The sequence below is a fragment of the Stenella coeruleoalba genome (genome assembly GCF_951394435.1).
Source record: "Stenella coeruleoalba genome assembly, chromosome: 6".
NCBI lineage: Eukaryota > Metazoa > Chordata > Mammalia > Artiodactyla > Delphinidae > Stenella > Stenella coeruleoalba.
Window position 1 is genome coordinate 94,806,596 of NC_137151.1, and position 17,595 is coordinate 94,824,190.

The 17,595-nt window shown below is 45.7% G+C and overlaps 1 protein-coding gene across 1 annotated transcript in view; it reads left to right on the forward strand.

Moving 5' to 3' along the window:
* The window catches only part of KIAA2012, a gene marked incomplete at its 3' end in the record, with an annotated part of 111,833 nt that overhangs the window by 66,049 nt on the left and 28,189 nt on the right, over window positions 1-17,595 (forward strand). The window contains exons 14-15 of the mRNA XM_079924763.1: window positions 3,055-3,192; window positions 12,221-12,293. Coding sequence (XP_079780889.1) covers window positions 3,055-3,192; window positions 12,221-12,293 — 211 coding nt within the window. The remainder of the gene's footprint in view (window positions 1-3,054; window positions 3,193-12,220; window positions 12,294-17,595) is intronic.

A 17,595-nucleotide genomic window follows, 5' to 3' on the forward strand; every position in this document is an offset into this window, starting at 1 on the left:
TGTGTTTGTTTGTATGACACACACAGTAGCACTCAATAAATATCAGTTAAATGAATAAAGTGAAATGAAAAACCACCCCAATGCATAGCTTTCTTTCCTGCTTTCAACTGTCTTTCTCTCCTCTTACCACTACCTCCCAGAAACCTCTTTAAGGATTTAATTTTCTTTCCTCCCATCTCCCAAACCCCCTTTCACTATCATTTGTTTGTTAGAATACTTGATCATAATAAGCAAAAACAGTACTGCACATTCCAGTGACTATAGAGCCTTCACTGGAAACATTCCATCAAGCCAGGATTGATGGCCCCTAAACGTTAGGGAGATGAGCCACATAGTCAAGAGAATTGTTTTATCAAACGATTTACAGGTCAAGCGATTTGGAGAGACTTTTCTCAAAGCCTCTCAACTCCCCACTCTTTAATCTGAGCCCCACATAAGGAGTTAAAGTAACTCCAGCCATTGGAACTAGTCTCGGCTGTGCCTTTTGTCCTCCGACCTAACACAAAATCTTCTCTTAGAGATAATAGAGAAATTTCCCTCAAATCAGTATTGTCTGATTTCTATTACTCCACCCAGTGATTCATGCATGGTTTCGGAAGCTAGAAAGCTTGAAATACTTCGTCTGATTCTTGATTGGACCAAACGCTTTCATTTGATCTGGAAACAGGGAGGGGAGGTCTCACTCTGAGAAGTGAATCAGATATATAGCTGAGATGACAAAAAATTGGATATGTATTTGTCCAGAAGAATCTTTCTCTCTAGCCACATTTCAAAACAAAGGAAAAGGGTGTGGGTGTTCGTCGGAATGATGGCTGCTTGTGGGGACCCACGAATTGTTAATTCATCATTAACACTTAAAAGTAATATAAATGTGATGGGAAGGAGAGTTACGCCCAGAGAGACAGCCATCCGTGAGATAGTCTCTTAGAAAATATGGAAATTATCAAATCCACACCCAGGGTGATCTCATGGCACACTAATGTATGTGACCCCAGGAAATCAGCCCTGAAAAATAACAAGTAACTTTCCTCTTTGGGAATGAGGAGCCAGTGCTACACAGAGGACAGGCCTCTGGAGGTCAGCACATGCTTCCTGGAAAGCTGTCTTTCTTGCCCTCCTTATTCTTTTTTAAATTTTTTCTTCTATTTCTTTCTTTCTTTTTCTTTCTTTCTTTCTCTCTCTCTCTCTCTCTCTCTCTCTCTCTCTCTCTCCCCCCCCTCCCCTCCCCCTCCCCTCCCCTCCCCCTCCCCTCCCCTCCCCCCTCCCCCTCCCCTCTCCCTCTCCCTCCCTCCCTCCCTCCCTCTCTCTCTCTCTCTCTCTTTCTTTCTTTCGCTGTGCCAGGTCTTAGTTGCAGCACATGGGATCTTCCTTGCTGCCTTCGGAATCTTGCCCTCCCTATTTTAACTAAGTTGGGCCATAACATGTAGCTTGCCAGTAATGTTATCATTCCTCTTGTTCTGAAAGTATGTATCAAGTATATGTATCAAGTGTGTATTCTGAAAGTATGTATCAAGTGTGTATTCATTTCCAGACTCTGTGCCTGGCACTGCAGCTACTTGGAAACAGGATAGCTGTGGTTCCTGCCCTCATGGAGCTTACAGTCTAGTGCGGAGGAGAGGTGGCTGTACAAGCATGAGTGTCACTCTGGGCAACGGTGGGAAGGGCTCAGTTCTCTGGGTTGTCATGGGAAGCACAGATGAGCCAGACCTGAAGGATGCAGAGGAGTTAGAAGGGAGGGGTGTGTTTCCCGGGGAGGGAAGGGCATGCGGGCAGCCTTGCTCCAGGAACTGAAGCAAGGGTCAGTGCTGATGGCAGCCCTCTGAACTTGCTATTCCCACAGCGAGGTCAAAACTTCCTGCAGAGAGCCCCACAGAAACTTCCCTCGCCTTCTTGCGGGCTTTGCGCTAACACTGCTCTCTTGCCAGGGCAGGTGGGAAGAGGGGCCCTTGACTGCTTAAAATTGCCACCTCCACCCACCCTCACCAGCTACTCCTCACTCCCCTCTCTGCTTTATTTTTCTCTACATCACGAATCACCTTCAGACATTACTTATGTTCCACCCGTTCGCTTATTATCTCTTCCCCCTCAGTAGGATGTATGTGCAGTTTTCCTGAGAGTGAAGACTTCTGTCTGCTTCTTACACTGCCATATCCTCTCTCCTGGGCATAGAACAAGCATTCAATAAATATTTGTTGAATGACGGAATGAGATAGGAGAGACAGTCCAGGGCCAGGCAGGAAGGGTCTTATAAGCCTTTTAAGAAGGTTGGCCTTCATCTTGAGGGTAAGGGCCTTTGAAGAATGATGTGGTCCAGTCTGCATCCAGAAAGATCACCTAGGTTGCAGTATGGGGCATGGGCTGGAAAGCAAGTTCAGATTATACTTTGTCGTGCTCTGAGGCATGACACCATTTGCATGTTGTGGCGACAGGAGATGGGAGAGCCCCCAGGGCCTCCCAGACTCCTCCCACGGCCCATTCTTCCTTCCCTCTCTGCTAGATTTGTTCAAATCACTCTTTCTAACACATCAACTATATTTTAAATTCGGGAATAAACTGGAATCTTGATATAACTTTATTTGCTGCAAGGCAGGTTTGATACCTGTTCATAGAAGCTGTAGATGTATCAAAAAAGACCTCATTAAAAAAGGAGTTTTAGGCAGTCCATGATTTCGGCTCTACCGTTTAACAGCTGTGTGGCTTTGGGCAAGTGACTTAACCTCCCAGAGCCTCCAGTTCCTCATCTGCAAAATGGGGATAACAATACGTGGCTCGCAGGGTTGTTGAGAGGATTAAATAAAATGAGTACTACCCTCGAACATAAGGTCCCTTTTCCCACTCTCCCATTACGCCAACCCCAGGTATGAATTATTAACCAAACTCGGGTTATTCTCTATACATATGGATCCCCTGTGTCTTCCATGGTAAAAATAGGTGTTACAATTAGTGTTCCAACGATGAAGAATTGCTTTCTATAAATATTTGGGGATTCGGACTAGCTCTTGTCACACTGTGTATCATTCCTATGAAAGTGGGACTTTCTGCTTCTCTTCACAGGGAGCCCAGCAGTCCTTGGAGGCAGCAGCTCAGAAGACAGGAGAGCCTCAAAGTTGTATAAATAAAGGGCTGATATGTTCAAACAGAAAAGAATTTTACACGCGTAAGCTGCACATCGACATGACGCCGTTCCTGAAGGTGCTCTCACACTGAGAAGACTAGGGGTTTTATAGACACACACACAGGAATTCCAGTTAATGCACTTCTGCATGGTACAAAAACAGCTTCAGAAGTCCCTCAGAGATCTTGCTTTATCAGAAGGGACAGAAAATAGGCAGTTTGTAGCACATGAAGAGAGAACAAATTAGGACAGTAATCGCAGGCAGCCATCGGGGACAAATCAGTTGGGTGTCTGGTTCGGTTGAGGGAGGACAGGGAACAGAAAGGAGAAAGGATAACCTTGAACCACTCATAAAACAGGCAAATATAATTCATTTTATCTTGACAGTAGCTAAAATAATAGTTACTGTTTTACCACCGTCACTTGGTAGAGCTGATATTCCTACTGCAGGGAAGACTAATTCTTGAGTTAACCGTTTAGAAGGCAGCTGCCCATCCTCTTCTGGATATCTGACCCTGTTTTCTGCTCTCTAGGAGTTCATTACTCTCCCAAGCTCAGCTTTGTATCCAGCTTAGGGTACTGAGAGTTCCTGTGGTGGGGATGGCATTTGTCCATCTTTGCAATATGCCTTCCTGCCCCAGCATCTAACAGCGCCTGGCACATGGAAGACGCTTCCTAAATGATCCATGAATTGACCCCCTTTTCATCCCACAGCCCTCTGGCTTAAAACCTTCTTCCTCCCCATTCTTTGCCCCCTCGGAGGTGAATGAACAGGAAATATATGGCCTTGGAATATATGAAATTGATCAGCAACAAAGCAAGTCTTGGCATGGAAGGATCTCAGATCCTTCATCCTACCCTCGAGGACAACATCCCAGGCCCTTGATGAGAAGTGACTAAGAAAGACAAAAACAGAGGAGAAGAAACCAAATACTCATGGGGTTCTTGATGGTGGTACTATCCCGTGCTATAGACTGGCAGGGACGTCCAAGGTCGTGAGGGTCACCCTCCTAAACTCACTGATCCAAAGTTCTTAGGTTACATCTTCTTTGGACGACCCCAATCCCAGCTCTGCAAGGTGGGGCTTTGTTTAAGAGTCATGTATTTGCCCCACATCTGTCTCTCTCCATGGCTGGGCTCTGCTTTCCTGTTTCCTCTTAGATAGGCTCTTTCCCCATGGTTGCAAGATAGCCATGAGCTTCTGTTTTCTAAATCGTTGGCCCAACTTGGGTCACATGCCTGTATGCAAATGAATCGCCGTGGCCAGGGGGATGGAATACTCTGATTTTCCCAGCCTGGAGCCACAAGAACTCATAGGAGGGAGGGGAGGAGTGTCTCAAAAAGGAAAAAAAGAAAACCTAAAAGTTGAATAAGAATGATTCTGGGGAGCAAAACAAAAGATTTTTGCTACAAGTATTCAAAATAATTACCTTGATTCATTACTCATTGTATTAGCTTGCTAGGGTCACCACAACAATGTACCACAGACTGGATGGCTTAAACAACAGAAATTTATTTTCTCACAATTCTGGAGGCTAGAAGTCCAGGCTGAAGGTGTCAGCAGAGTTGAATTCTTCCGAGGCCTTTCTCATTGCTTGTGTCAATAGATAGCCATCTTCTCTATGTGTCTTCACATGGTCCTCCCTCTACATGCAGTCTGTGTCCTAATCTCCTCTCCTTATAAGGACACCAGTCATATTGGATTACAGCCCACCCTAACGACCTCATTTTACCTCTTTAAAGATCCTGTCTCCAAACACTGTCACATTCTGGGGTACTGAGGGTAGACTTCAACATATGAATTTTGGGGGAACACGGTTCATCCCAAAACACTTATATTAATGAAACTACCCTTTTCGTTTCCTCAGCAACAGTTTAGTTCTTCCCTCAGGGCTTGAAGAATTATGGTTGGTACTTCCTGGGATGAGATACCATTGTTACCACTATTCATTCATTCAACCCATAATGAGCATCTGCTACCTAATCTGTGTCGGGCACTTTCTGGGCATTTGAGATACAACAGCAAACGAAACAGATAAATCCTTGTCCTGCTCCAGGCAACATATATAGTAAATTGATAATTGCTATGGAAATAAGAAGATATTTATGGAGCCTCTAGAAGCTGCAAGTGAGGAATTTTACAATAATTTTTTGTGTATTTAGTGTCCACAATGCTTTTGTATTACACTTTTTTGTCCAGCAATTTTGGCGTCCTTTTCCTTATAGAAGGAAAGGCACTGTTATCCCTAAGGCCCGCTTTCCAATCCACCCTTTTCAAGACTCACAGAAATTGTAACTTAGCCTGCTTCTACATGAGACTCACGGGGACACGCTAGAATTTCTGACTCCCAGACCAGTCCTTGCCCCAAAGATTATATCTTTTCTTGCAAATGTTCAGTGTTAACAGCTCCCCCTAGATAGACCTTCTCCTTGTTGACACGGTAGCTCCCAGATTCTTAGGGAGTGTCTTGTAGAAAGACACAAATCTCAGGATTATATAGCAAAGGATGGAGAGTTCAAATCAAGAAAGGCATACAGGCTGTCCAATTCAGTCTACACATTTCATTTGTGTATTTCCTGCCTAGTCACAGGACATTTCATTCATTTTTTCCTGGTGCATGTTGGAAGCAGTACACATTTCAGGGGATGAGGGTAAGAAATAAAAATATTGAGGCAGAAAAGGAAAATGGAAAGAGATGTAAATAATCACAATTGCTAACATAAATGAACACTTACTCCATGCCAGGCTTTGTTCTAAGTTTTACATGCAAGAACTCATTTAACTCAAAAAACGAATCTAAGAAGTAGGTAGCGTTATCCCATTTTACAGATGACAAAATTAAGGTCTTGAGAGCTGAAGTACCTTCTCACATGACATACAGTTGGAATATGACAGAAACAAGATTCAAAGTCAGGCAGCCCTGCTCCGGGTCCCATGTTTTCAACCCTGCAGACCCCAACTGAGTCCTATCCAATCAAAAGCACTGCCTACCACACATTAGCTAAGCATCCAGCACAGCTCCTTCTAGAAGATTCCATCCCTGTGCACTCATCCAGTCTGCTGCAGGAATATTTTCTGACTCTCCAGTACTCTGCCCTTCCCCTCACTCCCACCTGCATTCTGTGGACCCAACATAAAGCTTTCTCTCCCAATGATCATCCACTTTCCTTCAGACAACATATATTGAGCATCCGTTGTATATCAGACACTGTGCTAGGCACTGAGAACACAGAGATGAATCATCTCCATCCCTGGCCTTCCAAGGAGCCTATAATCTAAGAGGAAGATAAACAAAGAAGCAGATAATATCAGCACGGTGTTGTGGCAGAGGCAGGCGCAGGTTGCTATAGGAGAGACTCATTCATTTCTCGGTTATTACACGTGGAACCCTCCTCAAATTTAAAAACCTATTGATAACACTGAAGGCAATGCTATTAGCCCATTTTATAGGATAATCCGTATCACGCTTAGATGTGGGGAAACACGATCGATCCAGAGTACATCTGGGTTCACGTAAAAATTGAACTATGTTTTTTAAAATTTTTTTTTTTTTTTTTTGCGGTACGCGGGCCTCTCACTGTTGTGGCCTCTCCCGCTGCGGAGCACAGGCTCTGGAAGCACAGGCTCAGCGGCCATGGCTCACGGGCCCAGCCGCTCCGCGGCATGTGGGATCCTCCCGGACCGGGGCACGAACCCGTGTCCCCTGCATCAGCAGGCGGACTCTCAACCACTGCACCACCAGGGAAGCCCTAAAAATCTGTTTTTGAAAAAGAAATGGTAATTGATGAATAAATTAAGGTAGAGATTTTTTTTCCCCAGGAATTTTAATAAATTATCAGGGTTAGTTCGTGGTAGTGGGGAAGAAAATAGCAATAATGCCAATTAATGCTAGATACAGAATTGAATATGCTTATACTCAACATTGACATCAAAGAGTATGTATGTTATGCCCAGAAGATGTGAAGAATGAGAAATAAGTTCCACCTCACAGCATTCACACAGGCAGTTATCACTTGGTACCTTCAAATCAAGGCAGAGGACCCTGCCTGAAATCTGGTACTTTGAACAGTCCCCTGCCCCTGGTTTGGGGCCAGCCCTGCGTTTTACTTATACAGGCAGGTGTGGGCACATGCCACCAAGCAGAGGATGGCTGTCACCGCCACTGAATCATGCGGTCATGTGGGGAAAAGACAGCATGGATTTCAGTGAGAAGAAGTAACAGCAAAACAATGTTGGGCTCAAGATGTTGTCCTAAGATGGAGCAGGCCCCTCAGGAGGCAAGTTCTAGTGCCTAGAGTCCTTGAAACCAGCTTCGTTGACCACCAGCAGGAGAGCTGCAAAGGGATCACAAGCTGGTTTTGAGATGCAATGATTCAAGGACACTTGAATAATAATTTCACCAGGAAAACTTTTCAGGGCATTGAGTCTGTTACAGCTCCCAAAGAAAGAAGCCCAGGATTACGTAGACTATTATCAGTATTAAAGTATCTGACCAGCAGTTGGGAAGCCCTGGGTTTTCTCTGACTCTGAGTAACCTTGTAATGCATCTGGGATTCCGCTGCCTCTTTAGTAAAATGGAGATAATAATGCTGGGACCTCCATACCTGCCTCTCAGCAGTGAGGTGAGAATTACATGAAATAATAATTTTCAAAATATGTTCTTATCTATAAAGGGTTCAGTTCACAGAGAGAAAGAAAGAAACATTCACTGGTCCCTGCCGAGAGCCAGGCCTCTCACATATTAAACATTATTTAATTTCCCCAACCCCCTTCCTGTTAAGTGTGCAGTTCGCCACCGTGCAAATGAGGAAACTGAGGATTGGTGAGATGAGAGGACCAAGGGTGACGTGGCTGGCAGCAGACGGAACTAGGATTCAAAGCCACCAAACCCACAATTCCTGATATTGATGAGGCCTATCCTGTTCCTGAGAAGAATTTAATTCTACTTCTTTGTTCTGGCTTCAGAACCTGGGAGAGGAGAAGAGACAATATTTTAATAACACAAGATACCTTATGACTTTCATAAATCCGTTTTCTTTATTAAAGAATAGGTGTGAGGGCTTCCCTGATGGCGCAGTGGTTGAGAGTCCACCTGCCGATGCAGGGGACACGGGTTCGTGCCCCGGTCCGGGAAGATCCCACATGCCGCGGAGCAGCTGGGCCCGTGAACCATGGCCGCTGAGCCTGCGCGTCCGGAGCCTGTGCTCCGCAACGGGAGAGGCCACAACAGTGAGAGGCCCGCGTACCGAAAAAAAAAAAGAAGAATAGGTGTGGGATCTTTTTAATACACAAGAAAATTTGTACGACCTTAAAGTTGACACTCACAAATGAGATACTGATTTCCTTCCAGCATTAAGAAGGCACTGAAATTAGTCATTTAGATGTATGTGTTACATATGTTACACAGAACGTCCGAATGTATTTTCCTAATTTAGCTTTTCAAGAACTCGTACAAAATTTATCATTACCCCCATTTCACAGATGGAGAGGCTGAGGTTCAATGATAGGTCATACAGCACATACAGCCCCCTGGAGCCCCACCTCTGGCTCCTGCATTCCCCATCCTCCCAGCAGTTCCTTCCCGAAGCCTGCGGTGAACCTAGAAGTACCGTGCTCAGATAGGGCACTGTGTGTGAGGGGAGAGGGCAGGACCAGTGGAAGGTTCTCCAGGGACAGATGAGAACTTCAGGCCACCTGGCCCAGCCCCTGTCAGTTGAAGAAACTGAGGTTAAGTACCTCGCGTGACCTGTAAGGCATGAAGTACAGGATCAGGGCTTCAGGGCAGGCAGTCTGACTCCAGGATCTGCACCACAACCATTCAGGCAACTGTCTCTCTTGTCTGGTTTCAGTGCTACAGTTTGTGTTTACAAAGTGTTTGTTACTATCCCCATGCACCCCACCCCGCCCCAGGCTTATAACACCACCCTGTTGCCAGCGCTCTTTCTAAATACAGCTCAGTCATACCACTGGTTTGCTTGAAATTCCCTACCACGTCCCCGTTGGCCTTCCGGTTAATTCTGGCATCAAAAATGTATTTCTTTTATAAATAGAAAAATAGAACAAATGAATATCTTTTTTAAAACTCCAGACTGCGACTTGGAAGATCTGTCCCGTGTCTGATTCCCACTGTCCGGGCCCTGCAGCCACACCAGAATGCGCCCCCAAGCCAGTACATGCTCCTTCCTCTGCGGGAACTGCCCTAACCTCCCCTTCTCTGCAAGACTTAGCACCATGTCCACTGGTAAACCTCACCTCCCGTGAGGTCCTGCAGAAACCTGTCACAGTCTGTCACAGCATTTATCACACTGCATGGCGACAGTGAGATTTCCTGTTTCTCTACAAGTCACTGAGCTTCTTACAAATAGATCTTTCAGCTTTGTGCCCCCGGCGCCCGGCACAGTACCTGGCACACAACAGACACCCAATAAATATTCATAAGCCAAATGTAGGGATGAAGAGCAAATGACTTGGCCAGAATAACAGAGCTGGGATATGAATTTTCAGTCGTTCACCTTGTTTTGCTCACTCACCAAGTATTATTGCCTGTGTTTCAGTCATTACCTCTATAACTCATTAAAAGTGACAGACTGCTGTCACTTTTTAGTTTTAGTTTTTCAATTCAAATCTTGAATCCGAAATATACTCAGGAAGTTTAAACAATTTAAGTATAAAAGGGTATGTCTCCCAGCTGGGTTCCCTCCCCCTTGGACACCACTGATGCTAGTTTCCTGTGTACCCTTCCTGAGTTGTAGTGTGCATATACAGTCCAATACAGGTAGAAAAATAGACAGAGACATTTTATACATGTTTTTATATATTATACACATTGCTCACAGTCTTACTTTTTTTTACTTACTATATCTTGGAGTTCTGTTAATTCATTAAGAGATGCTTCTTAATGGTTGCATTGTATTCCATTGTGTAAATTACCATAATTTATTTAACACATCCCCCATTGATGGGATACGTAGGTTGTTTCCAATCTGTTGCAACGAATGACCTTAGGTATAAGTCTTTTCACATGTGTGCTTGTATATGTAAAAAATGATCGCTTTTTGACACTTTTCTAAGCAATGGGCAGAATGTGTTTTTTTTTAAGACCTCACAGCAGCGTGGTTTGTGGGAGCTTAGTTCCCTGACCAGGGATTGAACCCAGGTCCCTGGCAGTGGAAGCGCAGAGCCCTAACCACTGGACCACCAGGGAATTCCCCAGACTTTCAAATTAAGACTACTGTATTTCTTTTTCTAACAGGGACTCATCAAGAGATTCTTTCCAAATCCCCAACTCTCTCTGCCTCCATCTCCCCATCTGTGAAATGAGAAGAATATTTCTTGTCCCTGAAGGCTCATAGCTGCATGTTGTGAAGACTCAAGTTTTATTCTTCTGAGCTTTGAATTATTCTTCTGAGCTTTGAAATTCTTCCAAAAGAGGAAGCTTGTTTCTCCCTTTTAATCCAATTTCCTGTTAGGCTAAAAGGATTTATAAACAGAATTTTTTAAAATTTATCTCTTTTCTAGTCTTCTAACTTGGCAGTTTACTGGACTGAGGCAGGTTTTTCTTGCAATCATTTTTTTAAAACCTTTCCATTTATTCAGACATGATTTTTTTTTTTATTGCATCAGGCCAAATGTGCTTTGTCTCCAAAGAGATAAATGCAAAAGAAAGAAAATTGCTTAGCTGTTTTAGGTTTTTTTACGTCAGAATATCTCATCAGCTGCAAACACTAAGCTAACAAGTGAGAAACACGCGGGGTAAAAAGCCATCAAACAAGAAGAGAATGTCAAACAAATTAGCAGATAACTGTGTCTTTCCAAAGCAGCTGGGGTATTTGATAATAAAGAGGAAAACTGTCAACTAAAGGGTGAGGAACTTTAGTCCCAGGAGAGCCTTCTAGGGCCCTCAGATTCCTTCTCCACAGCTGAAATGAAGCTGTGGATTAAGCAGAGATCCAGGTGACAAAGGCCAAGAGCTGGCCTCATCAAACACTGACGGCTTTACTTGAGTCACTGACTCTACCTGCCACGTTTCCTTGGCAACTGAAGAGCTGTTCTTCCAATCCTCTAGAGAAGACCCATGGTTCTCAATCCTGGCTGCATGACGGAATCACCCAAGAAGCCTTAAAAATGCCCCAGCTCCAGAAAGTCTGATTTTAACATTTGGGGTTAGGTCCTAGGAATCTTTTTTTTTTTTTTTTTTAAGCTTCACAAATAATTCTAAGACACAGCCAGGGTTGAAGACCATCGTTATAGAGATTTCTGGGTGGTGGGATTGCAAGCAGCTTGTGTGACTCAGAGAAAGAAGGAAGAGGGGATTCCATGTGATAAGAAACCTAATCTGGGGACTTCCCTGGTTGGCACAGTGGTTTAGAATCTGCCTGCCAATGCAGGGGACACGGGTTCGACCCCTGCTCTGGGAAGACCCCACATGCCACGGAGCAACTAAGCCCCTGCACCACAACTACTGACCCCATGTGCCACAACTACTGAAGCCTGCACACAGCAACAAAGACCCACCGCAGCCTAAAGTAAATAAATAAATTTATTTAAATTAAAAAAAAAGGAACCTTATCCGTGGTAATCCTGGAAACCCTACAAAAGGCCAGTCTGATCCTTCTGCTGCCCTGCTTTAAACCCTCAGTGCCTTCCATTTGTTTTCAAGGTAAAGGCCAAAATCCTTAAACTACCTCCAAGGCCCTGAGAGTCTGAGTCCTTCCCACCCTTCCCACTTCACCCCATCTCTGCTCTGGTCACACTGGACCTCCCTCAAGTCCCTAGAGGTACCCTGTTGCCTTCTGCCAGTCGGCCTTTGCCTGTGACATTCTTTTTTCCACATATGCCAGGCATGGAGCACTGCTCTGATGGATGGGACAAGCCTCCCACAGAGGAGGACAGATAAGGACGGTGCTCAAGGCCACTGCTAAGCCCACCTGGCTCTTCAGGGCCCTTCACTCTGGCAGCAGAATTCTTGGACACAAGTTAAAACAGATAGACAAAGAAGAAGAGACAACTAAGAAGACCGGACCCCCTTTTACCGAAGGGCATGGACCTAGGAGTGCTGGTACTTATTCTGTCTCATGTGTTTATTGTTGTTGTTAACCTAACAGGAAAGTGGAGATGAACTGGACTATCATGAAGAACCTGGAGGACCCCTCAGAGAAAATCACCCAGGCCCTCAAGGTAGAAACAGCTGGGTTGGGTTTTATAGTCTGATTGCAATAATTGTGGGATGAACTTTGCACTGTTCAAAGATGTTAATGAGGAATGACCCTTCCATTTCCTCTCAGGTCATGGGTTGGAAGTCAGAATACAGACTCTGATGTGCTCTTACTGTATCACAAGCCAGCTGATGATAACATGCTTGTATGTCCTTGGACTTATTGAAAGATTTATTTCCTGCCAGCAGCTGCAGATTGATAGAAGAGAGTGGAGACTTTGGGGCATTACAAAAAGATCCCACAGGCACCTCTACCTCTGGCTTCTGCTTTCATAGGCTCTTGGATATGCAAGTGAGGGAGCTGAGGTTCTCTGCCTAGAGGGTTAACATTCCACAGAGGGGGGACCAGCATCTTTAGAGACCCAGCCCGTGTCGCCCACAGCTCTGGATGGCCAGAGCTCCTTGAGTGTGGCTTCCTCAAAAAATGATGCTGCGTTTGATAATGAGGATGATTCTTGGAAAGACTGGGCCCACAACTGGGCTTTTTGGCATAGTTCATATTTTGATACCCTGAACTGGACTCTAAGCTCTTCCCTGGGATCACCTGGGCATGCTACGTGATGCTGCAGTTGGCTAGTCCCAGGTAGCAGAGCTGGTCTTTATCCTCGTTGCTTCTTGCAGGAGTGGAAACAGATGTGTGAGAGATGTATTCTCAAGGAGTGGATGCAGGGCCTGCCAGCCAGAGTTGCGCTTGTCGTTCACTGTACAAAGGCGTCCAGCAGAGGGAGCGAGAGGGGCTGAAATCCAGCCTGTGCTGCGCACCCTGAGCCACGCACTCCAGCACTGGGTGCCTCCACCCAAAGGAGGCTCCTTTTCCTACTTGGTCCTTCTACTGGAATGCCTTTCTCTAAGTCATATAAGGTGCTCTATATAGGCTAGCAGCAGCAGATCTGGGCAGCTGAGTAGAGAGCATGGGCTCTGGAATAGGACGACCTCTGCCTTCACATCCCCGCCTCAGAGTCCTCAACTGAGGTTGAAAACAGTACTGCCCGGGCTTCCCTGGTGGTGCAGTGGTTGAGAGTCCGCCTGCCGATGTAGGGGACACGGGTTTGTGCCCTGGTCCAGGAAGATCCCACACGCCGCGGAGCGGCTGGGCCCGTGAGCCATGGCCGCTGAGCCTGCGCGTCCAGAGCCTGTGCTCCGCAACGGGAGAGGCCACAACAGTGAGAGGCCTGCGTACCGCAAAAAAAAATTTCACTGTTTCTGGATATCAGACAAAATATTATGGTAGCCTGATCCCTGTGTTCGGTCAAACTTTTAAGCAAGGTTTCTGCTGACATAGGTCTCTCACCACCTCCATTTCCAAAGCTGAGTGACAATAGCCAGGGAAATGTGTTCCAGTCTTCAGATCTTCCATATCGTAAATCACATGTCTAGATTGTGAGCACCGAAGAGGCCCCAAGGTCTTGGCCAAGTGCAGTGGAGGTTTTAGGCAGCGTAGAACACGGCCAAATGTAAGCAATGACCAAGTCAGTCAGAACAGATTTCCTGTCTCCTGACAGAGAGAGAGAGGCCCAGCTGAGTTCCATAAAGGTTATTCAGACAGACTTTAACGCAGTGAAATATCACCACAGAAAATTAAAGAAGGCATTTGCTTGTCCCGAATGACAAATGCTAATGTTTAAAAAGAATTTCAAATCTTTGAAGGGAAAAAAAGGCGGGAGTGCCAAGGAATTTTTTTTAACTATTTAAGGATCAATTTTCCCTTCATAGATCTTACGACTAATTGTCAGGATTGTTTTCCTACTCTAAATTAAGTAGTGATCTATAAGATTAATTATAAGCAGTGAGCCGGGGCCACATCCAATGAGAAAAGCATGAGTCTTGGACTTGGTGAGAATACAGCATGCAAGTTTTCACAAGATAGGTCAAATCAGCAACCTCCAGAGAGGGTTTGGGAGATTGCTCGTTTTAAATACAAAACTTTTCTTTCTGCCTCTCTTTCCCACCCCCAAAGTCCAAGGAAAGAACATAATTTCCATTCTTGTTTCAGTTCTTGTTTATTTACTAGGCCAACGGTTCTCAGACTTCGGTGTGCCTCAGAACCACCTGGAAGGCTTATAAAAATAGAGATGTCTGGGCCCTGCCTCCAGAGTTTCTGATTCACTAGATCTGGGCTGAGGTCATAGAATTTGCAATTTTATTAAGTTCCTCAGTGATTCTGAGGCTAGTGGTCCAAGGACCACACTGAGAACCACTGCCCTGGGCATTACTTCCAGAATTTAGTTCTCTGAATTTGGCAGTGACTCAATTTAATCTGTTCTTTTAAATATAATGGGAGTAGGAGGATTGGAGGACACTGTTTAGGCAGCATCACAGTGATCAAGAGCATCTATTATCAAGTCTGAGTCCCGGGGTTCAAATCCTGGTTCCACCACTTGCTAACTGTGTGGCCTTGAGTAAGTTACCAAACTTCTCTGGATATCTTTTTTCTACATCTGTAAAATGGAGATACTAATAGTATTTATCTTGTGGGGTGGTTGTGACATAAAGCAGTTAATACATGTAATGTGCTTATAAGAATGCCTGGCACACAGTAAGTGCTCACTAAAGGTTAGGTATTAGTCTGTTTCTTAAAAACCTTAATTTTAGTAGCCTTATCAGGAGAGACTTGTTCTAAGTTGATAACAGGATGTAACATGATGCTTTATTTACTTTCCAAATCAGTCTCAATTGCAGGGAGTGGGGGTGGGATTGCTTGCTCTTGGGGAACTGGCTGAGTCCTCTGCGTAAGTCCTCCTCTTACTTAAGTCCAGGGGTGGGCAACAGACCCAATCTGAATGAGGTTATGTTGCGGTAGTGACATAACCCCTGGGAATGTGGCAGAACTTAAGATATTATCTATAGCCTTGAGAGACTTGGGGAGCCCTGCATGAGTGCAGAGGATCCCTAGTGAGTAGCCTGAAACAATGGGGGGTGGGGGACAAAGAGCAAGTCTCACAGAAAACCTTAGAAACCAATGAGCCATTTCTATTCTACCAGGAAAAAAAAGGCTCAGAGCGTCATTGCTTCATTCAAGAGACAGATATGTAGTAGTTAGGACGTTGGTTCTAACAAAGACCAAAATAAAGTGACTTCAAACAAGATGGAAGTTTTACTTCTGTCTCATGGAAGAGTCCAAGCTGGCAGGCAGGCGGTAGGACAGCTCTGCTCCACAGGGCTGTCCAGGGACCCAGGCTCCTTCTCTCTTATCATCTCTCTGCCACCCCCTTTGCTATCACTCTTGTCTGCATGGTCAAAGCTGGCTCAGCTTTTCCCTCACCCTGCAGGGCAGGAAGGAAAAGGCACAGCTGCCTTTTAAGGGCCTAATTCTGGACTTACACCTCTTCCACCTCTGCTGGGTGGAATATCCGCTGGCCTCCTACAAGCGAGGCTGGGGAATAAAGTCTCTTGCTGGGTGTTCACGTGCCAAGCTAAGACTTGAGGGGAATGGACATTAGGTGGCAGTTAGCATCTCTGCCACGTGTGGGTAGATGGCTCTGTCTTGCAGATGCTACCACTTTCCTACCTCGTGGACTCACAGTCACCATAGTGGGTCATTTCTCTGTTTGCTGCAGACACCATGCGTGTTTTAGGCACCCCCTCTGTGACTTGCCTGAGAAGAGGAGCTAGAGCATCCCTGTTTCCTCCATCCGTCTTTACAGCGTCAAAGGGAGGCTAAAAATTATAATGTATTTGTGAATTTGCCTGATAACTTTGAAAAGTGCAGAGACTCCTGTGAGGCTTTGGTGCTGTCATTTCCACTGACCCCAATGGGAACTGCCTAAGGAACCAGACACCCTTCTTTGAAAACAAGCCCCTTATTAGGTAGTGGCCAATACCAGCTGCTCTCCATTGCCCTCTCTATCACTTGACGACACTGCCACTTCCCCCAGAGCACCAAAGCATAATTCAATTTCACACATGCTTATTGGGCAACCACTAAGTACCACTTTATAGCCCATGTGTTATGTATGTTTCTTGAGGACAAGGACTGTGCCTTAGTTAGCCAGGCCTAGCAACGTTCCATAGACGAATGAATCCAATGGATGGAGGAATGAATGAGTATTCAAGAGATTCAGAGATGACAAAACCAAGGTTCCTACCCTCAAGAGCTTGCAGTGAAGACTCAACTTTGGGCCTGGCACACACCCTGTGAAGAAACAGTGCCTGCGAGTGTTAGTAAGGTCCAAGTCCTCCAAAAGGGGTGCACTCACAGACCGAGAGCCACCAGCCAGGACCTGCATCTCCACCAAAGACACAGAAGCAGCCAACAGGGGTCGTGAATAACGCTGTTGGGGAAGGACGAGCAGGTGAGGAGTGTGCTGGCCCCACTGGCTTCTAGTTGAAGGGCCCACTGGCTGCCATGCCTTCATTAACCCGACAAGACTGGTCTAATCAGTGGCTAGTGCACTAAGTAGTTACATCATAGTACAGCTAGAAGGTGAGACTCACTGGTCTAGACCCTTTCTAGCTAGAACCTGGGGCCTTGTTAGAAATGTAGAATCTGGGGTCTCACCCAGACCTACCTGTGCTTTAACAAGACCTTCAAGTGACTCGTGTGTCCATTATTATTTGGGAAACCCTGGAATAGACTCACTGAGGACCCTGGGTTTCAGATTCGACAGATATCAGTTCAGTTACCAGCTCTGCCTTTGATTAGGCCCATAGTCTAGGACACATAACTTCTCTGAGCTGTGGATTCCTTTTCCATAAACCATGGCAGTGAGTTGGATAATCTCTCAGTCCCCATCCCACCCTCATGCTCTTTGCATCTATGACTCACCAGGGTTGCACAGTGATAAGCAATAAGCAGCAGAGCCAGGACTGGGGCTGGGCCTCCTTCCCAAGCTCCTTCCACTACACCTGCTCCCAGGGAAAGCCAGCCACCATTTCAGTGTGTCGCACATAAAGCTCTGCCACCCCAGTCACCCTTGGGTGGGCCCTGACCAAGAGAGTCTCGAAAGAGACCAGCAGTCCCCATGCTGCACGGGGGCCCAGGCTCAGCCACAGTGGCCAGTGAGTAACAGCCCAGCAGGTCAAGAATGAGAACACAGTCTTCACCACGGTCCTCCTGTACGGGCATGAGGCCGCAAGAGACCTGCTGGCCTCTCTAGGCTTCCACTTCCTCATCAGAAAATAACAAAACTGATCTTCCAATCTCTTCCTCTCATTTCCTATGACTCAGTGACCTTGGGATTGTTTCTGTTAAGGGGAAGAGTGGAAGTCTCAGTGTTAGCACTGAGACAGCTCCAGGGTTCAGACCCCAGGTTCGGGCCTTAGGTC